The 18,164-nt window shown below is 42.0% G+C and overlaps 1 protein-coding gene across 4 annotated transcripts in view; it reads right to left on the bottom strand.

Moving 5' to 3' along the window:
- Positions 1-18,164, bottom strand: part of ACOT7 (acyl-CoA thioesterase 7) — a 147,275-nt gene that overhangs the window by 43,001 nt on the left and 86,110 nt on the right. For all 4 annotated transcript variants that reach the window (XR_004537126.1, XM_033922497.1, XM_033922496.1 and 1 more), the window contains one exon: positions 2,666-2,782. Coding sequence is in view for 3 of the 4 variants with exons in the window: in XM_033922497.1 (XP_033778388.1) it covers positions 2,666-2,782 (117 nt within the window). In the remaining variant the exon portion in view is untranslated. The remainder of the gene's footprint in view (positions 1-2,665; positions 2,783-18,164) is intronic.

The raw sequence follows: 18,164 nt of genomic DNA, 5'->3' as shown, positions 1-18,164 counted from the left end.
ATGATGTATGTTTGGGGTTGAAGGAAAATACAAGAAAATGGCAGAAAACGGAAGGAGCTGGAGCCCCATCCTTCATTCCCCAAGGGGCAGGGGGAGGTATGTACTGGTAAGAGGCTTGTAGGTTGGGATTTGTCACAAGAGCAACACCAGAAGAATAACTACCAATCCAGTGTGGGGTTCCCGGCAAAGGAGGTTAGGAATGGCAGAATGGTCTGTTTGGTTCAACGTAGAGGGATTATTCATAATGCCAGGATTCATGAATGATCCTAGCTCAGACATGGGCAACTGTGGTCCTCAAGGGCCAGAATCCAATCGGGTTTTCAGGATTTCCCCAATGAATATGCATTGAAAGCAGTGCATGCAAATAGATCTCATGCATATTCATTGGGGAAATCCTGAAAACCCAATTGGATTTCGGCCCTCGAGGACCGCAGTTGCCCATGTCTGTCCTAGCTTCACCTTTTTCTATGCACTTAACAGTTGAAGGCAGGATGAATGATTGAAGGCAGGATGAATGAACTCCCTTAATGCTAATGTTGGATTCCATCATAGACTGACATCACGGACAGCCTGCCATTCATCTGTAGTAATTTATGCTGTGCTGTGTTCTTGTCATTCCATTTTGCTGTCAGAAAAGAGTTTTACTATTTGCGTACTTTAATTGCTTTACAAATCCCTGAAGAACTGCTCTTATTGCACTGGAGTTCATATTGTTAAAAGACTTCATCCAAAAGGACTAAGAAATTAATAATTTATCACTAGCCTCGTGTAACGTCAAACACTAAGAAACCAATCTGTAAAGTTTCCTTTAAGACTTGACTCTTGTAAAATCCTTAATTAGGATATACAGCTGCTGAACTTTCTTTCATGGATTCAGTGCATTAATATTTCATCTTATTCTCCAAACCACTTCACTGCTTTACGCTTGTTTTCTGCCACCTGAGTGAGGTATGTTTTAGAGCAGACTGCTCTTCAAACAGGCCTTTCAGTTAAAGTAGCAAACCAAAACAGATGCATAGAATTGTGTATTCCTATTGGGGTTAAGACTCAAATCATCCAAATTCAGGCTTCAGCTAAAGTTAATGAATGTTTAATGAAAAAATATCCCCGTCATACCCCTAACAATGACTGCAAATGTGCATGATCTCTATTATATGGATTTAGTTCATGCCTTTTTAAATGGTAGATCATGGCAAACTACATATTGATTTAGATTTAGTTCACACCTTTTTTTTTATCAAGAGCAGCTCAAGGCTAGTTACATTTGGTGGGAGATTAAGTGACAATGGGGTAGAGGAAAAGAGAGCAAGACTAATGACAACAAAATATCTGGGTATTTTCCCATCTCCAAAGGGTTTACAACTAACAGCTAGGCTTACTAACTCGGATTAATGAGTTTTGAATGAAACTAATTAAGTAGACTCTATTGACAATAATGGGATGAGTGTTACATAGCATGTGCTATATTGTGCTAATGAACTATAGTAAGTTAGCAACTGAGGTAATAGAGGATGAAGTGATTTTACCAAGGCTTAAAGCAGGGTTAATGGAATTTGAACCTTGGCTTCCTTTATTCCAGAGTCACTTTCATATCATCATAAATCCCTGGCATTGGATGGAGTGAATTCCCCTAGCATTCCTCTCTCCTAATTGTTAGCACAAACTAAGAAAGGAAACTAAAAATATATCTCACTGTGTATCACTCAACACTCAACTACCTGCAGGGCCTATTTTTGATTTTGAATTTATAGTTCATCTTATCACCACAGCATTCAAGATGGGTTACAAACCATAAAACATGTCAATAATTACAGTTATAAAAAAGCAAAACTAGCGCCTGAGTACTTTACAAAATGTTGTAATCTCATCCAACACAAACACACAGCTTGTGATTGCTAGCTACATGAAAAATCATTTTCTACTGAAGCTTATAGAGCTCATCTTTGATTTCAAGGGCCGGCATGGTTGGATATCTTCCACGGAGCAGGTTAAGTTGCAGTGATGCCTTGATGGCTAACGTGTGTGGCACAGTGGTTAAAGCTACAGCCTCAGCATCCTGAGGTTGTGGGTTCAAACCCACGCTGCTCCTTGTGACCCTGGGCAAGTCACTTAATCCCCCCATTGCTCCAGGTACGTTAGATAGATTGTGAGTCCGCCGGGACAGAGAGGGAAAACTGCTTGAGTACCTGAATAAATGCATGTAAACCGTTCTGAGCTCCCCTGGGAGAACGGTATAGAAAATTGAATAAATAAATAAACAGACTCTTGATTGCCATGGGGAACTTTCTCAGTAGCCAACACAGCAAACTGTAAAAAACACAATTTTCTGTCAACTCACAGACACCCCCTCTCCTCACTAATTCCAAACATTAAAAAAAAGAGACCCCCATTTCACGACATCCCCACACTTTGACGGTCCCCTTATAAACCCAGGAATTACTCCCCAAGCCTGGTTTCATCTGAATTCTAAGTGCCAATAGGCTGAGGATCTACCAGCACTTAACATTAATTTCTTCTTGAAACTATCAGTGAAGTGACCAATTAAGCAATTCCCATTCAACAATAAGATTCTATTTTCAATAAACTTATCCTATAAACAGAATGGAGCAATTTGTTAAAATGCTGAACCATAAATTAATTTCTGTTTTTTTGCTTAAATTTATACCTTTTTGGATCTTTTGATGGAAGTTGATTGCATCCACAGAAGCTGTAACAATATTAGTCTTACAGTGGCGAGCAGATACAATTCCAGCTACCTCATCCATAAGTTTCATGGTTACACCTGGAAGGAAGGCAGTTAGGTATTATTATAATTCAGAAGTAACCTTTTTTTACTCATTCTCCTGTGCAAAATTATTTATCTTCCTAGAGAGAAGTTGGTTAATGTCATACATTTCTATACAAGCTAACACTGGGTTTTAATAAGCCTTGGTAGAAGTTTCTATTGCGACCCGGCGAGGTAACTGCTCTGACGCTCATAGAATTCCTGTGAGTGTCGGCGCAGTTACCTTGCTGGACCGTGGTACAAACTTCTACTGTGGCTTAATAAAAGGAGCCCTTAAGTGAAATGGTGTGATGGCCATGTTAGTCCACTCTTCAAGGTAATTTGTAGAAATAAAATAAAGGGAAAAAAATGATTACATTAAGTTAGTCCAATAAAAAAGTTGTTTAAGATTAGCTTTCGAAGGTAATCCCTTCTTCAGATCTGATCTTAAGTGGCGGAACCCCCCCCAAGAAAGCTGGATTTGAGTTTGGCACCAGCCACAATATTCAGCAGCGCTTAGCCAGTTAAATGCTGTTGAATATTAGCGGCTAATCCTGACCAAACAATTTAACCATATGGGACTTAACAACATAGTAACATAGAAGATGACGGCAGATACAGACCCGAATGGTCCATCCAGTCTGCCCAACCTGATTCAATTTTAATTTTTTTTCTTAGCTATTTCAGGGCAAGAATCCAAAGCTCTACCCGGTAATGTGCTTGGGTTCCAACTGCTGAAAACTCCGTTAAAACTTACTCCAGCCCATCTACACCCTCCCAGCCATTGAAGCCCTCTCCAGCCCATCCTCCACCAAATAGCCATATACAGACACAGACCGTGCAAGTCTGCCCAGTACTGGCCTTAGTTCAATTTTTAATATTATTTTCTGATTCTAAATCCTCTGTGTTCATCCCACGCGTCTTTGAACTCAGTCACAGTTTTACTCTCCACCACCTCTCACGGGAGCACATTCCAGGCATCCACTACCCTCTCCGTAAAGTAGAACTTCCTAACATTGCCTTTGAATCTACCACCCCTCAACCTCAAATTATGTCCTCTGGTTTTACCATTTTCCTTTCTCTGGAAAAGATTTTGTTCTACGTTAATACCCTTCAAGTATTTGAACGTCTGAATCATATCTCCCCTGTCCCTCCTTTCCTCTAGGGTATACATATTCAGGGCTTCCAGTCTTAGGTGCATAAATACCTGGTTACATTAGTGTTCTAAAAAAGAATGTAAGCACCTATGGTCCTTTATAGAACAGGCTCTTAACGCGTGCCCTCCAAGTAGTTCTGGTAGCTCCACTGACTGACTTTTTCAACCAGTCTCTAGAGTCAGGAGTGGTACCGGAGGACTGGAGAAGAGCGGATGTGGTCCCTCTCCACAAAAGTGGACGTAAGGAAGAAGTACAGGCCAGAAGGGAATTACAGGCCAGTAAATCTGACTTCTGTGGTAAGCAAATTATTGGAAACACTATTAAAACAGAGAATGGTCAAGTTTGTGGAATCATGTGAATTACAGGACCAGAGGCAACATGGATTCACCAGAGGTAGGTCTTGTCAGAGGATGTGCACTAGATGTGGTGTATTTAGATTTTAGCAAAGCCTTTGACAGTATTCCACACAGACATCTACTAAATAAACTGAGTGCCTTTGGGATGGGTCCCAAAGTGACAGGTTGGGTCAGGAACTAATTGAGTGGAAGGCGATAGAGGGTAGTGATCAATGGAGATCGCTCTGAGGACAGGGATGTTACCAGTGGTGTGCCTCAAGGTTCTATTCTTGGGCCTGTTCTTTTTAACATTTTTATAAATGATATTGCTGAAGGGCTGTTGGGTAAGATTTGCCTCTTTGCAGATGATACCAAAATCTTCAATAAAGTAGACACGCCAGATGAAGAAAGACCTAGCGAAGCTTGAAGAATGGTCTGAAATTTGGCAGTTAAAATTTAATGTTAAGAAATGCAAGATCATGCTTGTATGTGATGATCTTAAGATGGCCAAACAAGTTGAAAAGGTGACGGTGAAAGTTAGAAGGATGTTAGGTTGCATAGGGAGAGGTATGGCCAGTAGGAAAAAGGAGGTATTGATGCCTCTGTATAAGACTCTGGTGAGACCTCATTTAGAATATTGTGTACAATTCTGGAGGCCACACGTTCAAAAAGATATAAAAAGGATGGAGTTGATCCAGAGGAAGGCTACTAAAATGGTGTGTGGTCTTCGTGATAAGGAGTATGGAGACAGACTTAAAGACTTAAAGACTTTGGAGGAAAGGCGGGAGAGGGGAGATATATGATAGAGACATTTAAATACCTACGTAATATAAATGCGCATGAGTCGAGTCTTTTTTCATTTGAAAAGAAACTCTGCAATGAGAGGGCATAGAGTGAAGTTAACCCTTCTATTCTTCCCTCCTCCCCATCAGTGGATCAACTAGCAAACTTCTTCAACGGAAAGGTCACCGCCTTGAGAAGCTCCTTCCCTCCTGCAGTCTCCTACAATCCTCTGGTGGCCGCCTCCCCCGATCCTACTACAAAGGTCCCCACCCCCATCCCAGTCAATAGATCCTGGACCACCTTTGAGCAAGTATCCGATTCCCAGGTCCTCAAACTCTGTCTGAAACTGAAATCCTGCAATTGCACCTTGGACCCATTCCCATCCTATCTATTTGAGAAAATTCCCGCTCAGGCCATCTCCTCTCTCACTATACTCATAAATTCTGCCCTATTATCGGGCCTCTTCTCCCCTGAAATGGGACGCATTGCACTGACCCCCCTACTAAAGAAAGCTGACCTAGACCCCTCCGCCCCATCTAATTATCGCCCAATAGCAAACATTCCGCTCCTAACCAAACTGCTAGAGTCCATCGTCTCCTCCCAACTTTCAGCCTACCTGGAAAGATTCTCTATCCTCCTACCCTATCAATACGGCTTCAGACCCAACTTCAGTACCGAAACCCTCCTGGCCTCCCTTATCTCGAAGATCCAACAATTTCATTCTCATAAAAAATTTGCCGTTCTCCTTCAATTCGACCTCTCTGCTGCCTTTGATGTCGTCCACCATGACATTCTAATCTTCCTACTCTCCGAGATAGGCATCAGTTCTACAGTCCTCGACTGGTTTTCGAATTTCTTACGTTCTCGCTCTTACACCGTCACCAAACATGGTTCCTCCTCCTCCCCATGGAAACCGACCTGTGGAGTCCCACAAGGCTCCCCCCTATCTCCCATCCTCTTCAACATTTATATGTCCTCCCTGAACCTTCTCCACCTATCCCCCCTAGAAACACTCTACACCTACGCCGACGATATCCTGGTCCTCATCGAGACCGATGCAAACCTCACCAATCTCGTAGCTAACATTTCTTCTTGCATAACCAACCTTCAATCTTGGGCTCACACTGTACAAATGAAATTGAATGAGTCCAAAACCAAACTACTATGGCTCGGCCCCAAACTTGATCAATTACCCACCTCAATCCCACTGCCCACAGGTTCCTCTCTACAGCTGGAGTTCTCTAGCAAAGTTCTGGGCATCACCATAGATTCATCATTATCCTTCAATGACCACCTCAACTCCCTGATAAAAAAATGTTTTTGCAGCCTTCACATGCTGAGGAAAGCGAGGTCCTGCTTCCACCAAAAACACTTTGCCGTCCTCGTACAATCCATTATCCTTTCCAGATTGGACTATTGCAATTCCATTTACCTTAGCGTAACAAAGAAAAGCATTCACAGACTCCAACTAATACAGAACACCGCGGCTAAACTTATCTTCTCAAAAAGTAAGTTTGATCATGTCTCACCGCTCCTATCCAAACTCCACTGGCTTCCCGTTATTTCCAGGGTCCACTTTAAATGTGCCTGTCTAACCTTCAAGATCCTCCATGGTATCCTCCCTCCTTTTATCCCGCTATCCTGGAATTCCTCAAATCCAACCTCCACTAGATCCTCGCAAAAATTAAAACTATCCTACCCCTCCCTAAAAGGCATCTCCCTTGTTGGTAAACTTGGCTCTTCCCTCCCTTTTAGAATTGCTCAGCTCTGGAACAGTCTCCCTTCCCCTCTCCGCAATTTGAGTCCACTTCTACCATTCCGTAATCGTCTGAAGACCTGGCTCTTCTCCAAAACGTAACCCCGTCCCGTTCCTGGCATTCTTACACCTAAACCTCTCTCCTCTCTTACTTATATAATTCCATTGGATTTCCGTTCCTTCCCTAACCATGTAAACCGTGCCGAGCTCCATCAGTGGAGATGATGCGGTATATAAATCCAAGATTTAGTTTAGTTTAGTTTAGTTTAGGTGACAGGCTCCGGAGTAATCTGAGGAAATACTTTTTTACCGAAAGGGTGGTAGATGCGTGGAACAGTCTCCCGGAAGAGGTGGTGGAAACAGAGACTGTGTCTGAATTCAAGAGGGCCTGGGATAGGCATGTAGGATCTCCCACAGAGAGAAAGAGATAATGGTTATTGCGGATGGGCAGACTAGATGGTTCATTTGGCCTGTCATGTTTCTATATCACTTTCCAGGAAAATATTCAGATCATGGGTCTCCTGTGGTCAGCGGCAATACCAGAAATTCAATGCCAGTGCTGTAGCCAGCAACTGGCACTGAATATCTGGTCTATTTTTGGCTGGCCAGGCCAATAGTCAGTAGCTAGGAGGCTAAGTCTAAACAGCTAAAGACAGACCACCCTTTTAGGTGGCTCTATCTGGCTGTCAAACTTAACCAGCAAACCAATGAATACTGGCCAATCTGCTAAGCCAGATATTCAGTGGGAGATAGCCGTCTAGCACCTGCTGAATATTGGGTCCCCTGTCACAGAATCGTTTGACTTAGAGCAACAAAATTATAGGATTTGCATTTTCTTCTTGTTTCATTATTATTTTTTTTAATATAGATAACAGAATACCATAGCCACATAATTTGCAACTAAACATCTGGTAGTACTGAGATATTTTGGAATCTAACATTTAATAGCAGATGTGTTGACAGCTCATTTACGATCTTAAAATACTATTAAAAGGATATCTACTAAAAAATTTGTTTTAGGATACTGGATGGAAGAGTGTAAGACCTAGGGTAGGTTTCAGTTATATTCAATTAAAGTTTTCTAAGTGAGTTATCAAATGCACCCAATATTACTATAAACAATAAGGCTTATCATGCTTGCATCGCTTCAGGGTTCATTTTCAAAGCACTCAGACTCACTTTGTGTGTCTAAGTACTTTGAAAATGAGCCTCTTAACCACCACTGCCACAGACTTTTAGTGGTAGAGCTGCTACCTCAGCACCCTGAGGATATGGGATCAATTCCCAGCGTTGCCTTGTGGCCCTAGGAAGTCACTTAATCCTCCATTGCTCTAGGTGCAAATAAGTACCTGTATATATGTAAACCATTTTGAATGTGTAACCACAAAAAGGCGGTATACAAGTCCCATTCCTTTTTCCTCTTTGGTGTATGTTGTTTCTGCAAGTCTATTTAAATAAGGAGACATTAAAGTCTGCAAAGCAATTTCAGAGTGCAGGATTACTTTGTTTTCACCAGGTTAGTTAAAAATGAATGAGAGTCGATATTGCTGAATACATCAGAAAACCATCAGTGGGATAGTATTTGGATACAATTATGAAAATGAATTTTATTCTGGAAAACTAGAACAAATTTAGTTAATATTTAGCTGGCAGTGGTTAGTTTGTTGATCGTTGCCAGCTAAATTAGACCCAGGTATTAAATAGTGGCCCATATCCTGGCTCTGGAATTGAATATATGGCCATGACTGGGCATCTGCTGGCCACTAGTACTTATGTGTGGCCCAGCCATTCAGTCAGGACTTATATAAGACATTATGGTTACACGTTCAAAGCAGTATATATAAATATATAGATATGGAAACTACATAGTTGTATGCAGTATATAAATTTTCAAATAAATATATAGAGCACTATCATACTGGGCTCGCTCATGACTCATTCCTACTTAGAACCAACAGCTGACTGATATAACTCATTTTTTGACTTCTTAGTAAATTGGTATTCAGATTTGAAAATGCACCCTCCCCCCATATGCAATGAGCTCCAAATCCACTTTAAATCAATTGAGCAGTGTGTAGCATCTTATCATAATATAAGAAAAGCAAGTACAATTCTTAGAATGCACTGCAGTGCTACATTACTATGGAAAATAGTCTGAGTACGGAAAAATAGCATGTACATTTTGATGAGCAGTGAGGCTGGCACAAAGAAGTGATTGCAAGTTTCAAAGTTATAAATTGCAGCTTGCACATAAGAATGAGAATAGGTATTAACACCTATTAAGAACCATCGTAAAAATAGCACAAAACCCGTACATCATGAAAGCACAATAAAAGAAATAATGGCTGAACACCTGAAGTCAGAAGAACATCTGTCATCATTCCTTTATTTTTTTTTTTAACTTTTGTGGAGATAATGTTCATACCAGAGGAAAACAAAAGAACAAATCATCTTTCTAGGTAATACACACAGAGGTTATGCCATTAATTACTTGCCCTAATCCATCAACCTTTTTTTTTTTCTAAAGGAAGTAAAAACTAAAGTATGTTGGAAACAGAATGAAGTAAGAGAGCATCAATTGCAAGCTCAAGATATAATGACTCTGCTTTCATTCTTTGCTCATTTCAACAGCATTAAGGAGATACTATAAATGAGAAAAACTATGATCATTAAGTGATCTCATGAGATGTCCTTTTGCACTTTAGACTATATATGGTGCTCATGCTAAAACCAAAGAAGAATCTGCCAAAACAGGCAAAATTAAAGAGGACCTACCTTAGAGCGATCTTCATTTACCCTTCACTACCCTCTGTCTCCTTCCAATCAACCAGTTCCTGGCCCAGTCAGTCACTTTGGGGCCCCTACCAAGGGGCCCCAAACATCTGTGTGGAACACGGTCAAAGGCTTTACTATAATCTAAATACAGTAGAACCTTGGTTTACGAGCATAATTTGTTCCAGAAGCATGCTTGTAAACCAAATTACTCATATATCAAAGCGAGTTGCCCCATAGGAAGTAAGGGAAACTCACTTGATTGGTTCCACCTCCCCTCCCCCCCCGGCGCTGCTCCACACACCACATCCCCAAAAGACCCCCCCCCACCCCCGAAGCCACTGGTGCGCTTCCACATCCCCCCTGGCTGCATACGCCCCACCCCCCCGAGAACCGGTATCACCCCCCCATCGCAAACACTCCCCCCCGCACGAACCGGCATCCCCCACCCACCCAAACTGAAGGCTTACCCCCAATCTGGCACCGGCACGCAGCACCAACCCACAGGAGGTGCCGGTGCCCGAAGATCATGCTGCTTGCCGGACTGGGCCTTGAGCATCTGCGCATGCTCAAAGTCTTCTGGCTCCTGCCTCTCTCTGAGATTCTTGGAGAAAACGAGAGCCAGAAGGCCTTGAGCATGTGTAGATGCTCAAGGCCCAGTCCGGCAAGCAGCACGATCTTCGGGCACCAACACCGGCACCTCCTGTGGGATGGTGCTGCGTGCCGGTGCCAGATTGAGGGTAAGCCTTCAGTTTGGGTGGCCGGGAGATGCTGGTTCGCGTGGGGGGGGGGGGGGCAGCGTTTGCAGGTAGAGGGACTCGCAAATTGAGTCAATGCTCGGTTTGCGGGCGGGGGACTCGCAAATCGAGTCAATGCTCGGTTTGCGAGTCACGATTTGTGAAAATGTTTTGCTCATCTTGCAAAACACTCGCAAACCGCAGTACTTGCAAACCAAGGTTTGACTGTATACTACATCTAGCGCTCTCCCTCTATCTAATTATCTGATCATTCAGTCAAAGAAATTGATCAGATTTGTCTGACAAGACCTGACTCTAGTGAATAGTCTTCTTTGGCTGGCCAAACGTGGGAATCCTACCACTTTATTACTGTCTATGTCCATGTTTATTTTGGTATTTTGGTAAACCACCTTTAAAACAAATGGATTTAGCCATGGACTGGAAAAATGAGCTCCAAAGGCTTAATAGAGGGAATTCTCTGTGCTATAACATGCACAGTTTTCCATCTTCTAAACTATGTACCTAGAGTGGCACCTCCAATTAGGCACCCAGGAGGCATGGCAGGAGCTTATTCTATAGCAGAAACTAGGCACCTCTGTTACAGAATTCTAGCATAATTGGCTTTCAATGTGACTAAAATTTAGAAGAGTACAGTTCTCTCAGCCATAGAACTGATGTAAGCGCATGCCTAAGAATGTGTATAACTTCCAGTATTTTGTAAGCCCTACCTACATCCGTGACCATTCTCGACCCGTGTACGTCTCCTGTACAAATGTTAAGTGGATATTTGCAGAACAGTGTTTAAGCATACATAAATGCATAAATGGAAAAGGCAGGTGCAAGCAGAATGCATATGAAACTTAACATACATGCAAACTGGTCGTGCCACTTCAAGCCACTGGAATCAACAGATCTGATCCCTTGAAGGACTCCTCAACTTTAGGAGAGCAATAAAAACAGACCTCTTCACCTAACTCCCCTGCCCACGACTGATGGATTACAAAGAAATATATATTGGTACTAGATCTTCCGTATGTGTCGTGTTAGGACAAAAACTTATACAGTATTTTAAAATCTTGCACCGTAACTGGGACAAATTTAACCTGTACAATGTATATTACGGATTTTGGTATTAGATCCCTAGTATATGTCGAGTTAGGATAAAAACTTGTATTAAAACTAACATACTGTAACTATGGCAAAGTGTAACCTGTTAACCGTATATTATGCATGTTAACCTGTAGCCAGTTCTGAGCTCTTTGGGGAAGGACAGGACAGGACAGAAAATGAAATAAATAAAAAAATTTCCTGAGTAGTTTTAAAAATGATCTCAATAATGACCCACAGTTGTATCATTTCCCTTATTATTTTGTTTTCTCTTTTATAGTGTTTTAACTTGCCACACACACACACACAAAAATCCTATTAGTTAAATGATCACTGGATATTTGTCATTATAATTAAGAGAAGTGAAGCCCTGGGATTGCTGAGATTATACAAAGTACACTTATTAAAAATGTCTTTACTGTCCACCCATTTCACAACTTAGGTACAATATACGGTAATCATCCTTTAGCTATTTTGTTACAGCTAGTCTAATCATCTGTATTTGTCCTGTTCCTCTATCAGTAAGAAGAAACCCTAGTGTGCACTAAACTATTCCACAAATACTCCAGGTAATTTACTCAGCACAAGGCAAAGTAGCAGCATCTTCATTGCCCACATGCGGTAATTTATTACTAACGGACTATATATAATTTTACAGAAAAATCTGTCAACAATATTACCAGGCAAGAACAGCTTGACAGCTTGCAGGCAAGAAGACTCAGAGATGAGCAAAGTCTCACATTATTACTGCCAAATGAATAAAGACACAAATCTATCTAAAACCCTTACACAATTAGCAAGGAAATTCAAAAATATTGAGAGAATCTTCTGCCCATAGATATTTCTGTGCTGTATGCAGTGCCGAGAACTTTATACATGTAAAGCCCATATTGTACACTTAAATTTGCAGCTGTTTGAGGATGCATTTCCAAGAGCAGGAGTGGACAAAAAAAACTGCCATTCTGGAACAGACTGAAGGTCCATCAAGCCCAGAATGCTCTCGCTAACAAGAGCCTAAGTTACAAGTACCCAGCAGGACTTTAAGAAATCAATCCATTCCCTATTACTTACATCTAGAGATGAGCAATGACTTTCTCAAGTCTGCCTGGCTAATTATTTTGTATCGATCTTTGCTCCAGGAACTTGTCTAGACCCTTTTAAACCCCTGCTTTCACCATGTCTTCTAGCAACAAATTTCACAGCTTACCTGTGTGTTGAGTAAAAAAATACTTTCAATTACTTTTCTAAGTGCTACCTATTTGTTTCGTTCTGTGCTCCTTAGCATCAATACTATGACTGTTGGTTCTCAACCTAAATGCCACTTTGGTCAGATTTTCATTCTTTCACTGTTAGGGGCCTTGGTAAGTTACACTCCACAACATCACTGCTTGACCAGTGTCCAGCAGCAGTTGTAAAATTGGAAGTTGTCACAGCTGTTAAAGTTGGCTGTAGAATTTTACCCCTGTGCTTGAAGAGAGCCACAGTGCAGCTTATTTTAAAGTAAGCTAAACTGGATCCAATGATTCTACATTTTTTGCCCAATATCAGGTTTACCATTTTTGGCTAAAGTAGTCTAGCGTGTAGCAATTTTATTCAAGCAGCTGCAAGAGACATGAGTAAAGTGGGCTTCTCTTCTGCTCCCATTGCCTCATGGATATGAGATTGGCGAGAAGGGTTGTGACTGTTGCAGGCTGAAGGGAGGGGAAAGGGAAGGATGGGGCTGCAAATAAGGGAGGTGGAAGGATAAAATAACAAAAAAAAATTATGTGGGTGGCAACCGAAATTCTATGTCAGTGGGATAGAGAGCGTGGGGAGCGCTCAGTGCCCTGGCCACTGTAAACCACAGATAATAGTGTTTGCTATTATCCACAGTAGGTCTTGAGTTGATATGGTATGGTATGGTATGGTATTATCCGCGGATACAGGGGGCCCTTGTATAAAACTGAGCTTACAGTTCTGTTGTTCTTTCAATTATTAGTCATTTTTAATTATAACCATATCAAAGTAAACACATCAACAACCAATAACTCAGATTCACTTAACTTACCCTCCCCATCCATTCCCACCCCCTTTGCCATCCATCTCCCTTGTTCTGATGGTTTTTAACAAAAACAAGATCAGAAATCTCAAAATGCTCTAGAACAGTGTTCTTCAACCGCCAGTCCGCAGAAATTTCCTGCCGGTCCACAGGGCCGGCACGTACATCAGGCCCGAGACAGTGTTCTTCAGCCGCCGGTCTGCGGTGCGATCGATGCAGCATTATCTTCAGGCCAGCTCCCTCTTCCTCAGTGCTGCAATGTACAAAGCGGCTCCTATGTGCATCCTACATCTGAACCAGAAGCCTTCTCTCTGTTGTCATAATGTCAGAGGGAAGGCTTCTGGATGAGGCGCGGGATGCATGATGAGCCGCTGCCCGTGCCTTTTTGCACTGTGTCAGTGAGGAAGAGGGAGCCGGCCCGAAGATAACACCAGGGGCAGAATAAAACAGCCAGAAGTTAAGACACAGCATGGAGGGAGGGAGACAACAAAGGTAGGGGGAATGGTTTTATTTTTTAATTTAGAGATTGAATTATATCAATTTTGAGAATTTATATCCGCTGTCTGTATTTTACATTGTTCAGGAAGAAACGCTTTTGTTTCTTTTTCTCTGGGGTTGTACAGCATGTAGAGTCTTAAATCTTAGGGTTTTGTTTGTATATATTAGTACTTTTAGTTTTTGGTCCCGTATTTGCATAGGGGTTATTTTTGTTCTGGTAGGAATTAATGTTGAGAAGCATACAGTGTGCTTTGTGTAGTTTTGGGGGCAGGGTCTGGGGCAGAGATGGGCGGGGTCTGGCCCATGACTTAGTCCAGTGTTCTTCAACTGCCAGTCCGCGGACTGGTGCCGGTCCACAAAATAATTATTTTATTTCCGCAAGTCCATAGGTGTCAAAAGGTTGAAGAACACTGCTCTAGAAAGCAACTAAAAATTTTTGAAATGAATTTTCTGAGCACACCATCTAGTGAAGTTTTATAAAATCTAAATAAGATTAAAAGTTAGGTCCCTGATTGGAAATTCAGCTCAAAAAGGACAACTTAGCCAGAGATGATAAATATAAGAAAGTACAATACACTTCCTCCCTCCATATTTGTGGTTTCCTTATCTACGGATTCACTTATTCGCGATTTTAAACCAAAAATTCATTTTTCTTTTTTTGGGCTATTTTAAGCCCTCTAAGCCCCCCCTTAAGCTTTACCTAGTGGTCTAGTGGGTTTTCGGGGCAGGAGCAATCTTCCCACGCTCCTGCCCTGTGCAGATCACTCACAGAAAATGATTGCCTTGAGCTCCCATCATAGTCTCGAGAGACGACGGGAGCTCAAGGCAGCCATTTCCTGTGAGCGATCTGCATGGGGCAGGAGCGTGGGAAGATCGCTCATGCCCGAAAACCCGCTAGACCATCAGGTAAGGCTTAAGGGGGGGCTTACAGGACTTAAAATACAGGAAGTGGGGGTTAGGGGCAGAACTGGCCCGAATATTAATTGCGTTTTTTTAATATTTGCGGGCCAGCTCTGCCCCTAACCACCATGAATATGGAGGGAGAAGTGTACACAGTGTTTTGCATATAGAGGGCCAAACACATTTTACAATCAGAGAACATTATGTAGCAAAGTGACCATTATTAACATCAATCTTCATGACACTACAGTGGAAATCAGGATCACAAATAATTACAGTATCACATCTGTATTCAAAGAGAGAAATGACAACACTTTGGCCAGCACACAGTAGGGGCCAGATCTTAAAATGAGATAAAGAAGGATGACACACACTAAAACTGATGTAACAAGAGTAGTAATTTTCTTTGACAGATCTAAATGATTAAAGATTTTTCCAATTGGCATTACTTGCAGTTCCTTTCCTATCCATTGTATATTTAACGTCTAGTTATTATAACCCAAATTTCTGGAACTCCATTGTGCTTGACAGTTTGGATAAGGAAATTATCTGACCTTCTGGAGGTAGGACTTCACTATCCTGCCCTAATGAGGACTGCTTTGCTACATAGTAACATAGTAGATGATAGCAGATAAAGACCCTAATGGTCCACCAGTCTGCCCAACCTGATTCAATTTAAATTTTTTTCTTAGCTATTTCTGGGCAAGGATCCAAAGCTCTACCCGGTACTGTGCTTGGGTTCCAACTGCTGAAATCTCTATTAAAACCTACTCCAGCCCATCTACACCCTCCAAGCCACTGAAGCCCTCCCCAGCCCATCCACCATGCAAGTCTGCCCAGAACTGGCCTTAGTTCAATTTTTAATATTATTTTCTGATTCTAGATCCTCTGTGTTCATCCCACGCTTCTTTGAACTCTGTCACCGTTTTCTTCTCCACCACCTCTCTCGGGAGCGCATTCCAGGCATCCACCACCCTCTCCGTAAAGTAGAATTTCCTAACATTGCCTATGAATCTACCACCCCTCAACATCAAATTATGTCCTCTGGTTTTACCATTTCCTTTCTCTGGAAAAGATTTTGTTATACGTCCTTCAAGTCTCGATTCATCTACTGATGACCGTCTCTGGCAGTATTCAAATCTAGGCTAAAAGCTGCCTTTTTCTAGGCTGCTTTTAACTCCTAACTCCCACTCACTTGTAAAGTACCCTTGTCTGTTTTACCATTCCCTCTGTGAGAAATTCCCTAACCACTATTTATCTGTTTTAATTAGATTATGAACTCTACTGAGAAGGGATTGCCTCTTACATGTTTAAAGTACAGTAAAGTATGTCTAGCAGTGCTATAGAAATGGTAAGTAGCAGTCGTAAACGTATGGCTGTTTGGCCAGGCCTGGACATCTATTTAGATGTACACTTCCCCCTCCGGATTCGCAGTTTCCGTATCTACGGATTCAATTATTCGCGGTTTTAAAACAAAAAATGCTTTTTCATTTTTTGGGCTATTTTAAGCCCTGTAAGCCCCCCCTTAAGCCTTACCTGGTGGTCTAGCGGGCTTTCGGGGCAGGAGCGATTTTCCCATGCTCCTGCCCCGTGCAGATCACTCACAGGAAACGGCTGCCTTGAGCTCCCGTAGTCTCTCGAGCCATTTCCTGTGAGCGATCTGCATGGAGCAGGAGCGTGGGAAGATCGCTCCTGCCTGAAAACCCGCTAGACCACCAGGTAAGGCTTAAGGGGGGGGCTTTCAAGGCTTAAAATAGCCGAGGGAAGCGGTGGTTAGGGGCAGAACCGGCCTGAATAGTATTCGCGGGCCGGCTCTGCCCCTAGCCACCGTGAATACGGAGGGGGAAGTGTAATGTGAGGCAAAAAAAAAAAAAAGAGTGATTTATTTAATTTTCATTTGTTTGGATTTGGCTCATACCTTTTTACAACTGTAGCTCAAGGTGAGTTGCATTCAGTTATTCTGTTATTGTACAATATAAAAGAGAATCCCAGTTTACTGTACTCTGTTGCTCCTTTATTGCAATGGAGCAGGTAAAAAAGTGTTTCTGCAAAATCTCCTATCTGTCATTCAGTTTTTAATCTAACCATATATGTGACAGATGAATTAACTTTAACACTGATTTATAACAGCATTTTCAAAGCACTGTTCCATTTTCTTTCATCTGAGGCAAATTAATCAGAGGACTCTTGGGATCTTGTTGCCAGTGATGTGCTATAAATCAAAAATGGTTTATACGTTTCTCTTTATCTAACAGCAGATATAATGAATAAGCTATATGCAGAGAATCATTCATTCCTTTAAAAAAGTCCTTCACAAACTCATATAGCTTTCTGTTTAGACTATTACAGGAACTGAAAAATGAGAACCAATTTTGGGCTTGTAGCACTAAAAAAAGCAAAATGGAGAACTCCCAGGTATGTTCTCAAGAAGTGAACACTGTTTTATTAGACCCTTTAACTACTATCAAAATTGGGAACTTGGAAAACACAAATCCATACTCACTCACTCTGAAAAATGTTCCCAATAATCATAAAAACAAGTAGCAACACAAAACTTTTCAAAAACCTTTGTAAAAAATGGAAGAAAACAGCCTCAAAGATCTCTGAATCACAACTGCTTAGCGAGCCACACTAAACTCTTTCATCATTGGAATAAAAAAACCTACCAAGTTACAAGAGTTATTTCAGATCTTTTGTAAATGACTCTTCAGGTTTTTAGATTATTCATTTAAGGGCAGATTCTGAAAACAACGCCGTAAGTTAGGAGGCAGTAGTCACCCTACTGCCGCCTAACATAATTGTTTCAATGGGTTTAATCAGCACACTAATTGACTGTGCTGACTAAAAACCAATTAAGATCTCATTTTTAAAAATGTAGGCACCGGAATCGCATCTACAGATGCGCCTAGCAGCACCTAAGATCAAAGTAGGCGTGGTTTCAGCCGGAAATTACCTTAGGCTTCTTTAGGCGTGATTCTCTGTCAAAGGTAGGCATCAGTAATGAAGGCCTTTAAAACCCTGGTCTACATTACCGTATTTCTCGCATATAACGCACGCGTTATACGTGGTTTTTACATACCGCGCATACCCTTGCATGTTATACGCGTGAGTGCGTTGTACAAAATTTTTTTTACATAGTTTCCCCCCCCCCCCGCAGGACCGCTCGCACCCCCACCCCGAAGGACCGCTCGCACGCACCCGCACCCCCACCCCGAAGGACCGCTCGCACGCACTCCCACCCGCACCCCCACCCTGAAGGACCGCTCGCAACCCCACAGCCTCCTGACCCCCCCCATCATGTAGAAGCTCCTACCGGT

Source organism: Geotrypetes seraphini, chromosome 15 (genome assembly GCF_902459505.1).
Source record: "Geotrypetes seraphini chromosome 15, aGeoSer1.1, whole genome shotgun sequence".
Classification (NCBI taxonomy): Eukaryota; Metazoa; Chordata; class Amphibia; order Gymnophiona; family Dermophiidae; genus Geotrypetes; species Geotrypetes seraphini.
This window is presented reverse-complemented; position numbering and strand designations above follow the sequence as displayed.